We start from the raw sequence: 16587 nt of genomic DNA on the forward strand, positions 1-16587 counted from the left end.
GCTTTCCCCCTAGGTGTTCTGTTCCCGTCGGGCCAGTGGATGTGCAGATACAGAACTCCTCTGTGTTGCCATTTGGAAAGCTAGTGGTTCAAAGTTCCATCGACTACAGTGCATTCAAGCTCAATGGCACGGTCGAGTGTAGGGCTTACAATGATGTGGGCAAGAGTTCTGCCTTTTTAAACTTTGCATTTAAAGGTAACAGCAAAGGTATATTTCTTTTTAATCCAATTTAAGGGGATGCTTAGGCTCTGCTTCCATTATCAGTCATGATTTTAAGTCCATCCCATCACTGACCATGTCGTTTCTGGTAATAATCTACATTGCACTGTACCATCATCAAACTCACTTCCATTCTCTACTGGTCTGTTAATAAAATGTATGTAGTGATTTTAACTGTATGCTATATATATTTTATACGTGTGTGTCCACATATGTCTGTATGTATGCATTCACACATATATATGTAATGAATTGTGTATTTCCAATTGTTTTTATTAAAAAGGAGTAGAGAAGGAAAATAGGGGGTTATGTTTACCTTATATCTAAACAGAAACAGAATTAGGGAAATATAAAAATTTAAATTCCACTTAAAGTCAGTTATGTCAACACATTGCCAGACTCTATATCAGAAAATCGACACTGCTTTTTATGAAGTTGTGTTCGTGAGCTATTTCTTCAACATCTTTAAAACTTGATTCATGAGTGACTAGCTCTCCTCACAGAAGTTGAACGACCCTTGTGGAAGCATTGATGAATTGGTGTGACATTACGAGACAAAGAGCTGAGTGCCCACATTCTCAGGGCTCCGTTTTTGTTTTTCCCGAGTTGGCAGAGACGAGTGCCAAAAGTGGGGTGTTCTCAGTTTTTGAGTAATGAGGGGAAGAATCTTACATTGTTCTGCATCATAGATTTTTTCCAGACGGGGCAATAAAAAGAACACTTTAAAAAATGTTTTTCGCAGTTGTAGAAGAGATTCATCCTCCATGGAAAAAAATTAGGAAAGTACAGGAAAGCAAAGAGGAGAAAATAGAAATCATCCATAAAGAAAATTTCTTAAAAGTTGTCGAAGGAAGGGATTTGGTTGAAGTGTTAAGTTCATTCAGATGTTGCTTTTCATTGACAAACGGCATAAAATTACTTTTGTGCTGTGGACATCTCATGCTCTCTTCCATAGGGTCTGCGTCAAAGTTATTTTCAAAGATTCCTTTGCATAACAAGACTAAGGTCATAACCAAGGCACACAGCTGCGGTGCGCGTGGCTGTGAACGCTGCTGTGGGCTGTGAGGTGGGAGATGGGCGGTCTGGGGTTTGGTGGTTACAGCGAAGACCCCGTCCTGCTGATAGGTCGTGACTCCATGTTCCTCTTTCGTTTCAGAACAAATCCATTCCCACACCCTCTTCACACCTTTGCTGATTGGTTTTGTGATTGCCGCCGGTATGATGTGCATTATTGTGATGATTCTTACCTACAAATATTTACAGGTAACCATTTATTTGTTCTCTGCTCTGAGCACTCTCATGATTGAAACATTGATCATTAAAAGGTAATATGTCTTTCCCTTTCTCCCCCCACCAGAAACCCATGTACGAAGTGCAGTGGAAGGTTGTCGAGGAGATAAATGGGAACAATTATGTTTACATAGACCCAACGCAACTTCCTTATGATCACAAATGGGAGTTTCCCAGAAACAGGCTGAGCTTTGGTCAGTACGAAAGAGGGGCTTTCTAAGGAACCTTCCTGTGTACACAGAACAGTGACTTTAGGGAACCCCAAGAGCTTTCTTTGCTTTATTCCACCTGGAACAGTAAATGTTTTCTGTGAATTGTCACCATCTTTGTTAGGTTTGGCATAAACCTCATTATAGGGAAATGTATCTAGACAAATTTGTCCTTAATTCCTGTGTTGATGTTAAAATTACACAGATGGTCCTTTGGTCCCTCCACCACCACCCACTCTGTTCTTTTCCTTTCTGCAGGGAAAACCTTGGGGGCTGGCGCCTTTGGGAAGGTTGTTGAGGCCACCGCTTATGGCTTAATTAAGTCGGATGCAGCCATGACTGTTGCTGTGAAGATGCTCAAACGTAAGTTTCCACAGGCTACTGCAAGCGCTCAACATCAAGTTTGCCAAAAACGTTTATTTTTGCTAACCTAAGATCTTTCTAATTTTAGCAAGTGCCCATTTAACAGAACGAGAAGCCCTAATGTCTGAACTCAAAGTCTTGAGTTACCTCGGTAACCATATGAATATTGTGAATCTTCTTGGAGCATGCACCATTGGAGGTAAAGCCACGACCGACAAATTATCAAAAGGGGGGAAATTTTGAGATGATTTTGACAGTGCCCGACTAATAACTTCCTTGCAAGATTTTTACGCAGGTCGTTGTTACTTCTTGGTAGAATCCCACCCCCTGCCCCACTCCAATTATTGTTCTGCAGAATGAATATTTTAGTTTTATCATCAGTGGGTGGGACAGCCCAGGATATACCTTAGCTACTGTGGTGCACATCTCACCGACACCATCAACCTCCTGAATAACACGAGAATATCTTACCTGCCCAGAAAACTTTTCTTTTTATCTCGCAGGCTTTATATTTTGCTGGATTATGTTTAGGCACTAAAGGGTTAATAGTCATTTGCATACCATAATTAAAAGTAGGCCTTTAAGCCTCCCGGCTCTCGAATATACATCAAATGAGGCAAACGCTTCACTTTTGTTAAAAATAAATTTCTAATCCTGAAGCATCTGTTGAGCCTCCCATCAGGGATTTCGTTTTGGTCTAAAGGAACAAAGCTGCGTGAAAGGAGCTGTTCCCCGAGATCTGGAGAGCTCCACGGTCAAGTTGACAACTTTATATAATTTCTTAAAACAGTCCCCATAAACGTCACTTCACCACATCATGAATAGTTCATGAGAAATTTCTGCCCAAGTTAATTAGGTGCCTGTTAACTTCAGAGCCGCAGTTTCAGGCATTCACAACACCAAGAAAATGTTTGACTTAGTGTTCAGAACACAGGTGATGCCCTGTCATTTCAGGTTCTCCCATTTTCTAATGGGTCTCCGCCAGCTTTTCCATGAGGTTGGTTTTCCTTTTTGCATGTGCCCTTGTTTCCATAATAATACCAAGAGGGTATGAGCTCCACTCTGTGTGAGCAGAAGTGAATCAAAGGATTCATGTAGGAAGTTTGATAATAGCATAACCAGCAGTCATACCTGGCCCCTGACCACTCAGAAATTTAGGTAAAAGGAGGCTTGCATATTTGGTTTTATCCACATAAAGCTACTTTTTGATAAGCAGTTAATAGATACGATTGTGTTGGTACCCAGTAGGCTTATCCTCTGAAACTGACTGCTACTGGCCTGGATCGCCCCAGGGCATTTTTATGAGAGGCGGGATTTGTCTATGTACCTCAACTCTTTCTAACCTTTTTGCATATGCTTGTAGGGCCCACCCTGGTCATTACAGAGTATTGTTGCTATGGTGATCTTTTGAATTTTTTGAGGAGAAAACGTGATTCATTTATTTGCTCAAAGCAAGAAGATCACGCAGAAGCAGCACTTTATAAGAACCTTCTGCATTCAAAGGAGCCTTCCTGGTAAGACTGATTTACATCAATAGTCAGCTGTTGACAGGCAGTTCTGGGGTCACAAGGGTTTGCAATCAAGACTGATTCTTTAAAAAAATGAACTGAGGTACTTTGAGGTGCAAAATCAGAATTATTAAATCATTTAAATGTGATGAACAGTTTGCAGAGTTCCAATAGTGTTTTTAAAGATTCAGGTAGTGTTAAACTTAGATTTTTGCTGGTTTTTTAAATGCAGCCTTAGTTTTTTCCTAAGCTTTTGTTCTGTCCACCTGAATGAAGTGTCCAGCTGTTTCCCTCGTCACGGTTCTGCCCTCGCGTGTCACTCCACTGTACTGTGGAGCCGGTGCTATGTGCGTCTTTCCAGTGAGACACTGTGTACGGGGAAAATGCAAAAGCTTGTCAAGTTGTCACAATAAATTCCTTGAAAACTTTTAACAGAATGGCAGAATACTCTGAATATAACTCTGCATGTAGGTTTCTCACCATCTCTCTCTAAATTATTTCTATGTACTTTACCCTTAAAAAAACTCATTATGCTATAAAAAGGCACAACTACTGTAGCACATTTAAAGAAATTCTGCACCTTATTTTCATCTCTTTCATCACTGATAGCATTCTGAATTTAAATGATATGTAAAGAGCTTCAAGTTCCTTTAAGGAGAATTAGTGTGGTTTACAACTAGAATAGAAATCTTCTCTGCCTGCCTTGCCCCCTTTTTCCAAATGTTGTGAAGATCCACCACTAAAGCAACTCTCCTAGATTCACTCAGCCCAACAGAAATCATACCTCTCGTGCCCCATCCCTTAGACTTTATATTTTCTGTAGTTGTGTGATGGGTTTTGTCTCTTCTTTTTATTCACCGTGTTCCCTACGTTTTGAGATAGCAAGACTTGGTCTCCTAATCTTTTCACTGCAGGCCCTTAAGGAAACCTCAGTAAAGTGTTATTGATGGGCAGTTACCTCTTAAAAACCTTTTCTGTACCTCTGGCTAAAGTTTTAAACCCCAGGTGAAGCTTTTTAATTTTTTTAACCCTGTAAACTTGAGTATTGTCAAGTAGTAGTAAAACACACTAGCAACCACCTTTTGTTAGTTTCTCCAGAGCATATGCTCTTTATATGAATAAATGAGCCACTTTGCCTTATTTCTAAAGCCTTGGTCTCATATGTATTTTTTAACTCTGAAATAATGGCCTAAATTGTTCAGTCCTGTGTGGTGTTCTTTGTGCTTTGGGATCCCATATGGGACTGGAACCATCCACATGCTCTGAAGGAGATAGTTGTCATGGTGTTTCTATGCTAATCACAAGCAGGAAGTACTAGAAATCTTGAAGACTCTCCAGCCAAATGTTGCAGATTCAAGAGGTCCAGATGGTTCAGAAAATCATCCAAATTATTGGTGTTCATCTGAACCAAACTTGTTTTTTTTAAACCATCTTCCGTCAGTTGCTGTATGTTAATGGTCTCTGTCTTCTCCCCCATTACACATCTCAGAAACTCTGCTTCTTTGTCTCTTTCATCTTGTCTCTTGGGGCTAATTCAGAGAGAGTTTGAAGTAATACGGGATAATGCTTTTGGGCTCTGTTTTCCATTAAATCTCTAGTGTCCAGAGATGGAACATTTCTAATGTGAGTCTCGTGTATGATTGAGCACAGAAAACCCCATCTCGTTCTTGGGGATGGGGCCCAAAGGTTGAATGTTAAAAACTCATCTCTGACTAAAGAAGATTTTCTGCATTCAAACTTGGCAATATTTTTATTGACTAAAATCAGCCTATTATGTAAAGAGGGAGGGGGAGATAGAGCCTGCCCCATGGGTGCTCCCCCATTTCCCATTCTGTTCATTCATGATCTGATATGTGTTTTCTCTCTTGCAGTAACGATAGCACCAATGAGTACATGGACATGAAACCCGGAGTTTCTTATGTTGTACCGACCAAGGCAGACAAAAGGAGATCAGCGAGAATAGGTGGGTACCTGTCAAGTGATAAAACCCACTTTATTTACAGAGGATTTCTCATACCACCATGGAATATAACAACATTCCTAGTAGTGACCAGCTCTCCTTTATAGTGGCATCCAATGACAATGCCAATAGTGGTCAGTGGCAGTCGACGGTTACCAGGGGGTGTTTAGTGTCAAAGCATGGGTTATTGTGTCTAAGCATCTTATTGCATCTGTGAAAATACATGCATATCAAATATGTATTTTGCACATTGTATTATTTCAAATAAATATTTTATATATCAAAAATAGGAGGTTGTTATAATAATCCACCATCCTTCTCCTGTAAAGGTTTTGTAACCTACTCCAGGATTGTGAATATGACTTTGTGATTCAACATCTACCTGTCCTGAACACTGGGGGAGGTCACTGGCCTGCCAGTTCACATCAGTTACCAGCCTTTGGTCTTACTGATGTCACTTACTGTCTTTTGTTTTCCTTGCCGTTAAGGTGTTAATTGATAACAAAATCCTTCTCCTCTCCACAGGCTCATACATAGAAAGAGATGTGACTCCCGCCATCATGGAGGATGACGAGTTGGCCCTGGACCTGGAAGACTTGTTGAGCTTTTCTTACCAGGTGGCAAAGGGTATGGCCTTCCTGGCCTCGAAGAACGTAAGTGGGAGTGGTTTTCGGAGGAATCTTTCTTCCCAGAATGGAGCATTTCAGAGCCATAGTTAGAATGCAGAGCGTCGTTCTGACGTGCGGTAACCAAAAGCAAAGGAAGTTTAGTTTCTTCATGTTCCAACTGCTGTCTCGTTGGAATTCCTGTTCTCATGTATAAGCTTTAAAGTGTAATCCTGTCTAAATGAGCTTTCTATGAGTACTTTTATATGCAATGAATTCATTTAAACCTTTTGGCTTTTAGGATACCGAAGCTGTTAGAAAATAAGTAATTATTTTATCAGTGAAAGGAAAGGGCACCTCATGGAGCTGCAGCACGTGGGGAGGCATATACTTGGGTTTTCTTAAAATTAGGCTACTCGTATTGCATGTGTGGTATATAAAGTGTTGGGGGAAGAAGGGATCAGAGAGAATAATAAACATTTGGGGAAAGAATGAGGATAGGAAGAGAACGATGGGACCAAAACAAGGAACATGGTGTCTGGCAGGGTAAGAGGAATTCCTGAGGAAGTGGGATGGACAGAATAGGATAAGGTCACAGATCCGACTCTGATGTGTCACTGGTGCCATTTCCGAACAATTACGTACTAAAAGAGGATATAGGATGGCTGAAATAAAGAGCCTCTTCCCTGTGTCCTTGGGAGGTGTCAAGTTGAAGTTACAAAGACCTTTTAGAAATTCTATAAAAGGACACTCCCAGAGAAGCATGCGAAATGAGTTTTTGGTGTAAAAAATATGATATGACTATTTAACGTGTTTTCCTATGAATGAAAGCAGTCCCAAGAAAGCATCTATTCAAGTTAGTTTTGGAAAGTGATTATAGTAATTAAGGTCCTAACAATGTGAAACACAAATTTTGAGCATCATTCAAGGCATAATTTAGATACTTCTTTTTGGTGTACCAAATAATTGAAATGGGAAGCAGAAGTATTGGATTTGTATAACAGAAGCAGCACTGTAGCATTGAACATAGCTTTCACCCTTTAAAGGTTTAAAATAAATTTAAATGGCTTTCCCCTCCCCTCTCTTCTGATACAGTGTATTCACAGAGACTTAGCAGCCAGAAACATCCTCCTTACTCATGGTCGAATTACAAAGATTTGTGATTTTGGCCTAGCCAGAGACATCAAGAATGACTCTAATTATGTGGTCAAAGGAAACGTGAGTACCTTGACAGTCCAGTGAAGGGTTTTAGTTTCCAGTTTTCATATGAATTGTTTTTTTATGATTTTCATAATGCAAATCCTACCTTTGAGATACCATGTACTTTAGCAGTCAAATTAAGTGTACTTTTGCAACATTTGCATGCTATGCTGAACATTACTACAACTAACATTCTGATAATAGAATTCCCCATTCTAATTGTGTAATTATGGGGCATGTGAAGGAAATAGAAATAGCCTTAGTTTTCATTATAGCCTCCAAATAGCAATGAACTCGATTTTGCTCCAGTGAAACAAATGTGAACCTGAAGGTCAGAGCAGGAGAATTTTATTTTGAGATTGACATGCCCTGTGAAAAAGATTAAAATCTAAGATAATGTTCAGAATTAAGTATAGAGAATGTTGGATCTTATAATCAATAAACAGCATATTAAATCAATTCATAAGTTATAATTGGTTTATAGAGCTTAGTGATTTTATTCTAAAGTGCTTTACTTCCTTGCCAGTTTTCATTGTATCACAAGCCCTTGGCATTTTAATGCAGTGTCTTCACATTTGAAGAGTTATGGTATATTTCAGTGATGTTTGTCTGGGGTGACCCAGGTTGTAGAGGTTGGTAGAGCCCATGATTTCCAGCACAGCGTCCCATTAACATGGAAGTCATGTAGTCCTGTACACATAGTCTTCTACATCAGTTTTCCCAGACCCATTTCTATAGTCCAGATTTAGTCCTGGACCATAGAAAAGGAAGCTGTTTGCATCCTTTATGATAAGGTAATAATTTCTTCTTTGTCACTTTATGGGTTGGCTGTATTTGACTCAGGTTTATAGAAACATCGCCAGGTTTACTTCCTGATCAAAGCATGCATTGCTTTGAGACTAGATTTTATCATTAGAACCATTAATAAAATGATGTTCTTTATGTCCTGATGTGCTGTTAGAAGGAGGAATGTGAGATGGTTTTTAGGCCTCTGAGAAGTGTCAAAACCACAAAAGGAAGAAGGTAGCAGCTTCTGGACCCGGTCTCCCCAAGGTCGAATCTGGCTCCATCATGTAGCGGCTGTGTCATATTTGGCAAGAATTACCCAGCACTTCTGAATGTTGGTTTTTTCCTCTCGGGAATAGTACTGTCAGTTTCCTCATAAAGCTGTAATGAGGACTGAGTCAATTAATATATGCAAAGTGCTCAGAATAGAGGCAGGCACAGTGTAGTTAATACTTACATGGCACTCTTTTTGGTTACTATTTTTTATAGCTGTCTTATTTGAAATATCAGTAATCATGACAATGGTTATAAGTTCATTGATAGCCTATTACTGCTTAGTGACCTTAGCTGGAATTGCCAAGGATGGGTTAGTTCCCACTAGGCTTCCGTATTATGGACTCCAGCTCAAGTCAGCTGAACTAACCGATCTCAGATGTCCCTTTCACCAGGGAACGAGTAAGGAACATGTATGGACAAGTTAAAACAGCACGGAGAGGCACGTAGTTGGTTACCACCCCCAAATGTACAGCATAGCCACTTGTGATCTCTTTGTTGGGTCAGTTTCTCTGGAAGTCCTTTCATCATTACATAGGTTCTTAGTCATTTTTGTGCCAGGGTCTCTCTGTCTTAGAGTGGCAAATCCTGTGGCTCTTCTGTAAGAACACTGTTTTAAATGTCCAAAATAAAATAAGTAGTATAACCAGGGAGCCAGTGAAGCAGAAATACAGTTATCAAAATATTCGAGAATAAATTTGTGATGCGACAGTCCATGTGCCCGGTTGCACAGAGTTCTCTATTGCAGCCACAGGTCTGCAAGCGGCTCTCACTTTGAAGTGATGGTGAGTGCAGGCACGGGACGAGGGCAGCTGCGATTGCGATCGGTGACAGAGTTACAGGTCCTGCTCTGGCTGCTGTGCTTTATTGCCTTCATTCAGAATTTAAGGAAATACTAAACTTTGCTTAGAAGTTAGTGTGCACTGAAATATCTTTTCTTCCCTTCCAAGTTCACAGGCACCTGAATTCAAGATCTCAGGTTAAGAGCCCCTACAGCAGCGTTAGCACAAAATCTCAGGGTCAGGGAGGATATTGGAAAGATTTTTTTCCTTTGGACTAAAATAACTTTAAAGACTAGAAAAATATGCCTTAGTTTTCCATTCTAAATGGATTAAGAGAAGGATTGATTTAGTTTTCTATGGTCCATTAAGATCCAGGAATCCAGAATGTCTTTAAGAGGAATAGTCATGGAAAGTTTGGCTCGATTTTAGCAGAAAGGATTCAGACGTGCGGTTCGGCTGTTGACTGTAAGCCCTGAATCTGCCCCTCACCTTCTTGGACTAGTCACGGCCTTCACACACCGCTGCTCTGTGCTGAGTGCTGGCTAATGCAACGGACCAGGTGTTGGTCCATTGGCGGGACTGTGCGCAGCATGTTGACCTGCATTATCATCATTTAACCCACAGAACAACTCATGAAATTTGAAGTACTAATTTTGTTTTATAGAAGAAGATAGAGAGGCTTAGTTACAGATATTTAAGGACTTTCCCAATGTGTTACTTGGGGAGAGTTTTGCTTGTATACAACAGAAAATCCAAAAGAAAAGAAAAAAGTATAGGAGCAGCAGGCCAGGCCTGTTACAGAGGCGCCACGAAGTACCGGCAAACCAAATCCTCCCTCTCTCCGTGTTCTACCATCCCTGGGTGAAGTCCTAATCCTCGTGGTTCACGATGGCCACTGCTGGGAGACCACCACATCCAGAAGGCAGGGTACAGGACGAGACAAGAAGGGAGAGGACAAAGGCACATGCCAACTGTATTTTAAGGAGGTTTTCCTGAAGCTTCCCTACAACACTTATAACTATAACTTACTGGCCAAAACTGAGTCCCATGACTATACCTCGCTGCAAAGGGGCTGGGAAATGCAGTTCTTATTGTCATAAGCCAAGTTTCTAGCATGAAGGGAAATAGGGAAAACACACTCATTGGTCACTGACAAATCCGAGGTGCTCAAGACCAGTGGCAGAGTCAGAATTAGGACCCGTGTCTGTCTGCCTCTGATGCCTGTGCTGTAGTGACTCAGTGCCCCCATCTTGAAAATAAGGATGGCATTCTTGTGAGCTGCCTGTTTCAGAGGTAGATGGGATTCACCGGAAGTTATATAGATAAAAGGCTTCTGTGAGAGGACAGGTAGGTCCTCGCCCCCACCTCTCAGCAGGAGGTAGGAACATATTGTACTCAGTTTTCTGGAGGTTCTGAATTTGCACTGTGCTTCCATTACAGGCTCGGCTGCCTGTGAAGTGGATGGCACCTGAAAGCATATTCAACTGTGTGTACACATTTGAAAGTGACGTCTGGTCCTATGGGATTTTTCTGTGGGAGCTGTTCTCTTTAGGTAAAGTGATCCTTGCCACAGGCACCTTCATAGGCTCAGAGCACCTTCTTAAGGTTTTATCAGCATCCTGCTTTCTTAGGAGTAACACTGATCTGCAAACCATTTGTGCCTCAGGAAGCAGCCCCTACCCTGGAATGCCGGTCGATTCTAAGTTCTACAAGATGATCAAGGAAGGTTTCCGAATGCTGAGCCCTGAGCACGCACCTGCTGAAATGTAAGGGCCAAGATGTTTTCCTTCAGTTTATGTTTCCCCTTTTATTTTTCTTTTTAAAGACAGAAGCCCAGATGTTGAGGGTTTTCAAGTGGGCCAGTTTGAAATGTCACCTGGTTCCTGTTTAAGACCCTAGTCAAATGTCATTTCTGTAGTTTATTTTCCTCCTCTCTTGTCACCAAATACACAAAGGGTTTCGGCAGCATTTTATATGTAGAGTGTGTGCCATTCAGAATGTCCAGGTGCCTAGCCCTGGTGTTATTTTTGGAGTGATTGCTTGGTGTACACCTGAAGACGGGTGACAGGCATTGAGGGGTGATGGGACACGGCCCTCGTTTTGCAGGTATGACATAATGAAGACTTGCTGGGATGCCGACCCCCTAAAGAGGCCGACATTCAAGCAGATCGTCCAGCTGATTGAGAAGCAGATTTCGGAGAGCAGCAATCATGTGAGTACACTCTGGTCCCACCCAGGGTCTCCCTTCTTTCTGTCTCTGGTGTGTGAAGAGAATGGAGGGCTTTACACTCAGAAGTGAGGAAGTAGAAGTTTCCATAAGGATTTACCATGTTTCCTCCCCCACCCCATGTGCTGGTCATGAGGTCGGCGTGGACGCTCTGTCACATGTCAGGGCCATTCGGCCTTTGGAAGGTTGGGGTGATATGAACTAGAATAAAAGCATAAAAAGACAGCCTGTTACTGCAGTGAAATAAGCCTTCTGCTCAAACAAGCATAGCCAGAAAATGGCAGAGAGCTGTCATGCCCACAAGCCACACAGAATGAAGAGCTGTTTGAAGTTGTGAGATCCCTCCCGGTGATTGGAGGAGGGAGGAATTCAAAACCCAAATCCATTCTTTCTTCCTCTTTTAAGGAAGATAGATCTTTACTTTGACTCAGATTTTTTAAGTTGCTTTTTTTCTGGATTGTGTGCTTGAAGCTCTTTTCTAAGCATTATACCCCTGGTACTTCAGGGTTATGGTTTGCTCTTCTGGGTGTCAAAGCGTATTTCAAATGAAACAGCATTTTCCATCCAAGTGCTTGATTCTCAGTGGAAGACCCATGGAAGGGCCACAGATTTCCCAGCAAATTACATGGGCTGTTGGGTTGTAGTTAGCTGCCTAGATTTATAAACTTTTAAAATATATTAGGTGGTGCTTGTTCCTAGAAGTGTCCTAGCAGAAAAGCAGGGTTTTTTTTGTTGTTGTTGTTTTTGCCAGCACTTCCCATGTAATGGGGCCTTGGGGAAAATGAGGGGTAAAGCAAAACTCACATTTTCTTTTGTCATATGATTTGGTTTGGGGCTGTGAAGGTCTCTGTTTAATAGTCTTCCTCAAGTTATTTGCGATTCTGAAGCTGCGAATGTGCTCCATTTGCTGCTGTGCTCAGTGGAGGGGCTAGTGTATTAACTGTGGACTCGTTTTCCTCAGATTTATTCCAACTTAGCAAACTGGAGCCCCAACCAGGAGAACGTGGTGGTGGACCATTCTGTGCGGATCAATTCCGTGGGCAGCAGCGCCTCATCCACCCAGCCTCTGCTTGTTCACGAAGACGTCTGAAGCAGAACACGTGTGAGGGGTCTCCCCAGCACAGCGATCCCCGTTCTTCTGGTTTCTATGACTATTTTTTTCGACTAGCATCCTACTCCAGGATAATGGACACCCCCCCTGTAATCCCGTCTTTATGAGCACACTTTAGTGGCTGATGGTTTTTGTCATCAGCCCCCACCCCTTTGCCAGGGTTCAAACTGCATATATTCTCAATAGCAGAGTAGCTGCTGGTAATGAAACATAATTCTGAGTTGGAGAAAGGGAGACTGGGATAGACCATAGACACCTTGAGCCCTTTCTGAGCCTTCTCTATTTCTGTTTGAAAAGTGTGGTTGATAGTTTATTTGAATAAATGGCAGTAGTCACCTTCGGCCCTCGTAACCATCCATAATGATGTGATGGTGTAGCAAGATTAGACGCTGAAAGCTAAGCCCTTGATGTGGAAAATAGAATGTTATTAGGACAAAGGTCAGGAGTCTATGAATATCTGAGCTTAAGAACTCTATTTCATGCTGGGAATGAGACATAGACCATGAAAAACTGCTGCTCCCCGAGCATGAATGAAGACTAGCCACTGAGCATGAGCCTTTGTGCTACTGACCTGCTTTCTCATCAGTTTGTTGTTGGGGAGTGAAGTGGAGACAGGTCCTCCCCAGCCTGCATCTGTATATACCCATCCTGCAGTGTATGTGTTCATGTGTCTGAGGGGGGAAACCCACAAGGTGTCGTTTCTGGATACAACTCAGGCTCAAGTCTGCTGTATGTAGGAATAGATGAAGAGCCAGGCAAGTTTGAAGGACATAGTTAGTGCTGAGAGGGAGAGAGAGAACATAATTGTCAAGTACAGTTTTAACAAAAGTCTCCTCTTGTCGCCAATGAACTTGCTCATAGATTGTCCAGAACAAGCCTACTAGCTTCACAATGACATTGTGTTCAATAGATTTGATACCATTTGAAAAGATCTACTGCATGGCTCTGGCAGGAGTGAGAAAACAGTGCTGTCTTAGTTTGGAGCAGGAAATAAAATTGAGATTCAGCCTCCTTTGCAGGCATGTCCTGGACACTGGGCCAGTATCTATGTGTGTGTATGTGTGCACGTGTGTGTATGCCTATAGAGAAATCTTTTCGGGGGGCATTCTTGCCCTGAGACCACGAGGGTCCTTCAGTACCCAAAAAGTAGCTTGGCTTTCGCTATTCATGCTGCTCTTGATTCCCTTCACGTAGCTGTCCCAAGAAGCTTACCCAAAGCTTACATAGAGGCGTGTAGGACATGCAGTGCCTAAGGACTTATTTATTTGCAATCCACCTGCACTTAAGGCACTCGGTTATTTATACTCAGCATACTGTACTCGTTCCTTAGACCTTACTAATGCTACTCTCCCACTGAAACGTATTTAAATTGTACCCTTTAGGTTGTAGCCTGGATATTATTCTTAGAGTTTACCTTCTTTGTCATCACTGCCAAACTATAAGAGGTCCCTGTGTACATGGCAAGGTCTGTGTGTTGTCTTGCAAGATTCAGGTATGCCGCCTTCACGGTTTCCCCTCCCAGGTCCCTTAGATGACATTTAGAGAACTGTGGCCATTTATCTGGAAGTAACCATTTGCACTGGAGTTCTATGCTCTCGCACCTTTCCAAAGGTAACAGGTTTTGGGGCTTTTTTTTTTTTGGTCAACAAAAGAGATTGTCACTGTTTGCCATACTTTGAAAAATTTTTTTGCGTTTCTGTTGACTTTGATTAGAGTAAGAAAAGTGATCGTTAACTGTAGATGTCTAGGTACTTCAGGGGCACTTCACTGAGAGTTTTGTCTTGGGTATTCTTGAAAGTTTATATTTTTATAATTTTTTTTTTACATCAGATGTTTCTTTGCAGTGGCTTAATGTTTGAAATTATTTTGTGGCTTTTTTTGTAAATATTGAAATGTAGCAATAATGTCTTTTGAATATCCCCAAGCCCATGAGTCCTTGAAAATATTTTTTATATATACAGTAACTTTATGTGTAAATATGGAAGCAGTGCAAGTTTAACGAATGTCGGTGTTCCATGTGTGTTTTTCCTGATATGTTGTCCACTTGTTGACAGTTCTGAAGAATTCTAATAAAAATGTAAATATATAAATCAAGTGGGTCTTTTGATTATTTTAAGCTTAGTGACATTACACATTAAGGTGGCAAGGTGCATTCACCTGGACACTAGGAAGTTTTGTACCCGGTGTTCATAAGATCCAACAAGACTCAATCCACTGTTACACACTTGAAAATTCAACAGACATTTAGGATGTGCTATATATTCTCTTATATTATTTTTATAATTCATTGTCTCCATTTAAATAGAAAAATAAATAGAGAAAACACTTTGGGAATTCAACACATTACGATGATGATTATTAGGTTGACTCGTGGAATGACCATTTTTGTGGGGAAAATAATGGTCAAATAGCAGCAGTTTTATATGGTTCCATCCAATATAACTGGTATGGTTCCTCCTAAAAGAGATCGTCTAAAAATTAGCATAACAGTAAACTAATTTGCGAGATTGACATGGAGAGTCTCCCAAGAAAGTGGTTCGTGTTCTTGTTGGCTTCGGTTTTGAAGAGAGGTTAGTTGATCTTCAGATGTCCATGCTCCACCTTTCAGTCCTTACACTCACTTGCTTCTGGAACTGAGTTAAGTCCTATCACACACTTGGAAGGAAGTGATTGTTAGTTCAGGGCTGTCTTGTTGCTGGAGCATCCTTTGTGATCAGGAGACACTGTCCAGACCAGTGGATCCTGCACGGTACCTGGGAAGCCTTCCAGCTTGAAGCCAAGAGCTGTCCTGAGCCACGTTACCCTGTTAAGAGTGAACACAACACCGTCCATCTTGATTTCCTTTATCAGCGTGGCATCTGCACCTGTAGATGTATCTACTGAAAGGAAAGGGGAGGGTGAAAGGCGACCCGTAATGAAGAAGAATCATTGAAAATCAGGCGGAACGTGGGTGGCCAGGAACACATTAGTGAAAAATGGACTCACATTTCAGGCGATTTTCATTATTTTAGATAAGAATGAACGCTAAGGGATCACAAAACAAGTAATTTCTGAATGTTTTCAAGTGTCATTTGGACCTTTTCATGCACATGATATCTTGAGTTAGAAGCAGTCAGCAGCCTTTACATTACTTGTATGTGGCTACGTCCCCCTCACTGCCCCAGCTTTTAATAGCAAAGTATATCAGGTGTGTGGTGTGCAAGCTCAGACCGGGGTCCCATCTTTTTGCCAGCCCTCTCTCTGTCACTGCTGCTGGGTGACCTTGGGCAGATAAGCTCTTGAAATCTCAATGCTCATCATAGTAGTGTCTACTTTGATGTACTAATATGAGGCTGTCAAGATCGCCTTGTTCATACATGTAATACACAAACAGTGCTCCAAAATGGCAACTGTTATCATGGCTAATTAGTCTTATTAGGAAGGAATAAGATGCTTCTGTACCAGCATAACTCAGTTGTCACCCCACGAAGAACTATACAATTAAATTTGCATCTTGTGTTTTGAAATGTAAATGATACTGTGCTGGTTTGCTATGGCACTTGACTCTGTTTCAGAGATTTCTGCTTTATTAGAATCCCAGCGTTTTAGCTAGGAATTGGAGGCTCTCTGCTCTTGTCCCAGTCTTTCTTCTGGGTGTTTTTTCCCACTGCCATAGGCTCATGAATGTGCCCCACTCACCTGATTCCGTCCTCAGACTCCAGTGTCCTCTCCCAACAGGCCCACCTTTCTAGGCCACGGACAGTTGGTGTGTGTCCTCAAGGCACGTCACACTTCCATCACTCTTAACAATCTTTTCTGCCTTGTGCTGTAATTAGTGGGGTTCTGGTCTTACCTCCTCACTCGCTCCACTATATCCAGACTTAAAAATCAATCAACCTAAAATACCTATCTGTTCCAGAGCCATTGGTTTTATTATTACTTACTTGTTAAAATATTAACTATCGAGAGACTCTGAGGTGCAATCGTTCTAAGGTTGCAAGAGGTTTCAACTTGCTCAAGTTCACTTAGTAATACGTGGAGCCAGAATCTGAATCTAGATCTGAGTCTCTCTCTT

At 41.5% G+C, this 16587-nt stretch overlaps 1 protein-coding gene across 2 annotated transcripts in view; it reads left to right on the plus strand.

Moving 5' to 3' along the window:
• Nucleotides 1–14627, plus strand: part of KIT (KIT proto-oncogene, receptor tyrosine kinase) — a 78706-nt gene extending 64079 nt beyond the window's left edge. Inside the window, exons 9-21 of one of the 2 annotated variants that reach the window (XM_037152151.2) lie at nucleotides 14–207; nucleotides 1376–1482; nucleotides 1577–1703; nucleotides 1977–2081; nucleotides 2170–2280; nucleotides 3445–3595; nucleotides 5461–5552; nucleotides 6075–6202; nucleotides 7250–7372; nucleotides 10636–10747; nucleotides 10862–10961; nucleotides 11302–11407; nucleotides 12384–14627. In XM_037152151.2, the coding sequence (XP_037008046.2) occupies nucleotides 14–207; nucleotides 1376–1482; nucleotides 1577–1703; nucleotides 1977–2081; nucleotides 2170–2280; nucleotides 3445–3595; nucleotides 5461–5552; nucleotides 6075–6202; nucleotides 7250–7372; nucleotides 10636–10747; nucleotides 10862–10961; nucleotides 11302–11407; nucleotides 12384–12512 (1585 nt within the window). In that variant the 3' untranslated portion in view covers nucleotides 12513–14627. The remainder of the gene's footprint in view (nucleotides 1–13; nucleotides 208–1375; nucleotides 1483–1576; nucleotides 1704–1976; nucleotides 2082–2169; nucleotides 2281–3444; nucleotides 3596–5460; nucleotides 5553–6074; nucleotides 6203–7249; nucleotides 7373–10635; nucleotides 10748–10861; nucleotides 10962–11301; nucleotides 11408–12383) is intronic. The other variant, XM_037152152.2, reaches the window with a different exon arrangement.
• Nucleotides 14628–16587: the final 1960 nt, after the last annotated feature.

The sequence above is a fragment of the Artibeus jamaicensis genome, unplaced genomic scaffold (genome assembly GCF_021234435.1).
Source record: "Artibeus jamaicensis isolate MK-2021 breed Jamaican fruit bat unplaced genomic scaffold, CSHL_Jam_final contig_889, whole genome shotgun sequence".
Classification (NCBI taxonomy): domain Eukaryota; kingdom Metazoa; phylum Chordata; class Mammalia; order Chiroptera; family Phyllostomidae; genus Artibeus; species Artibeus jamaicensis.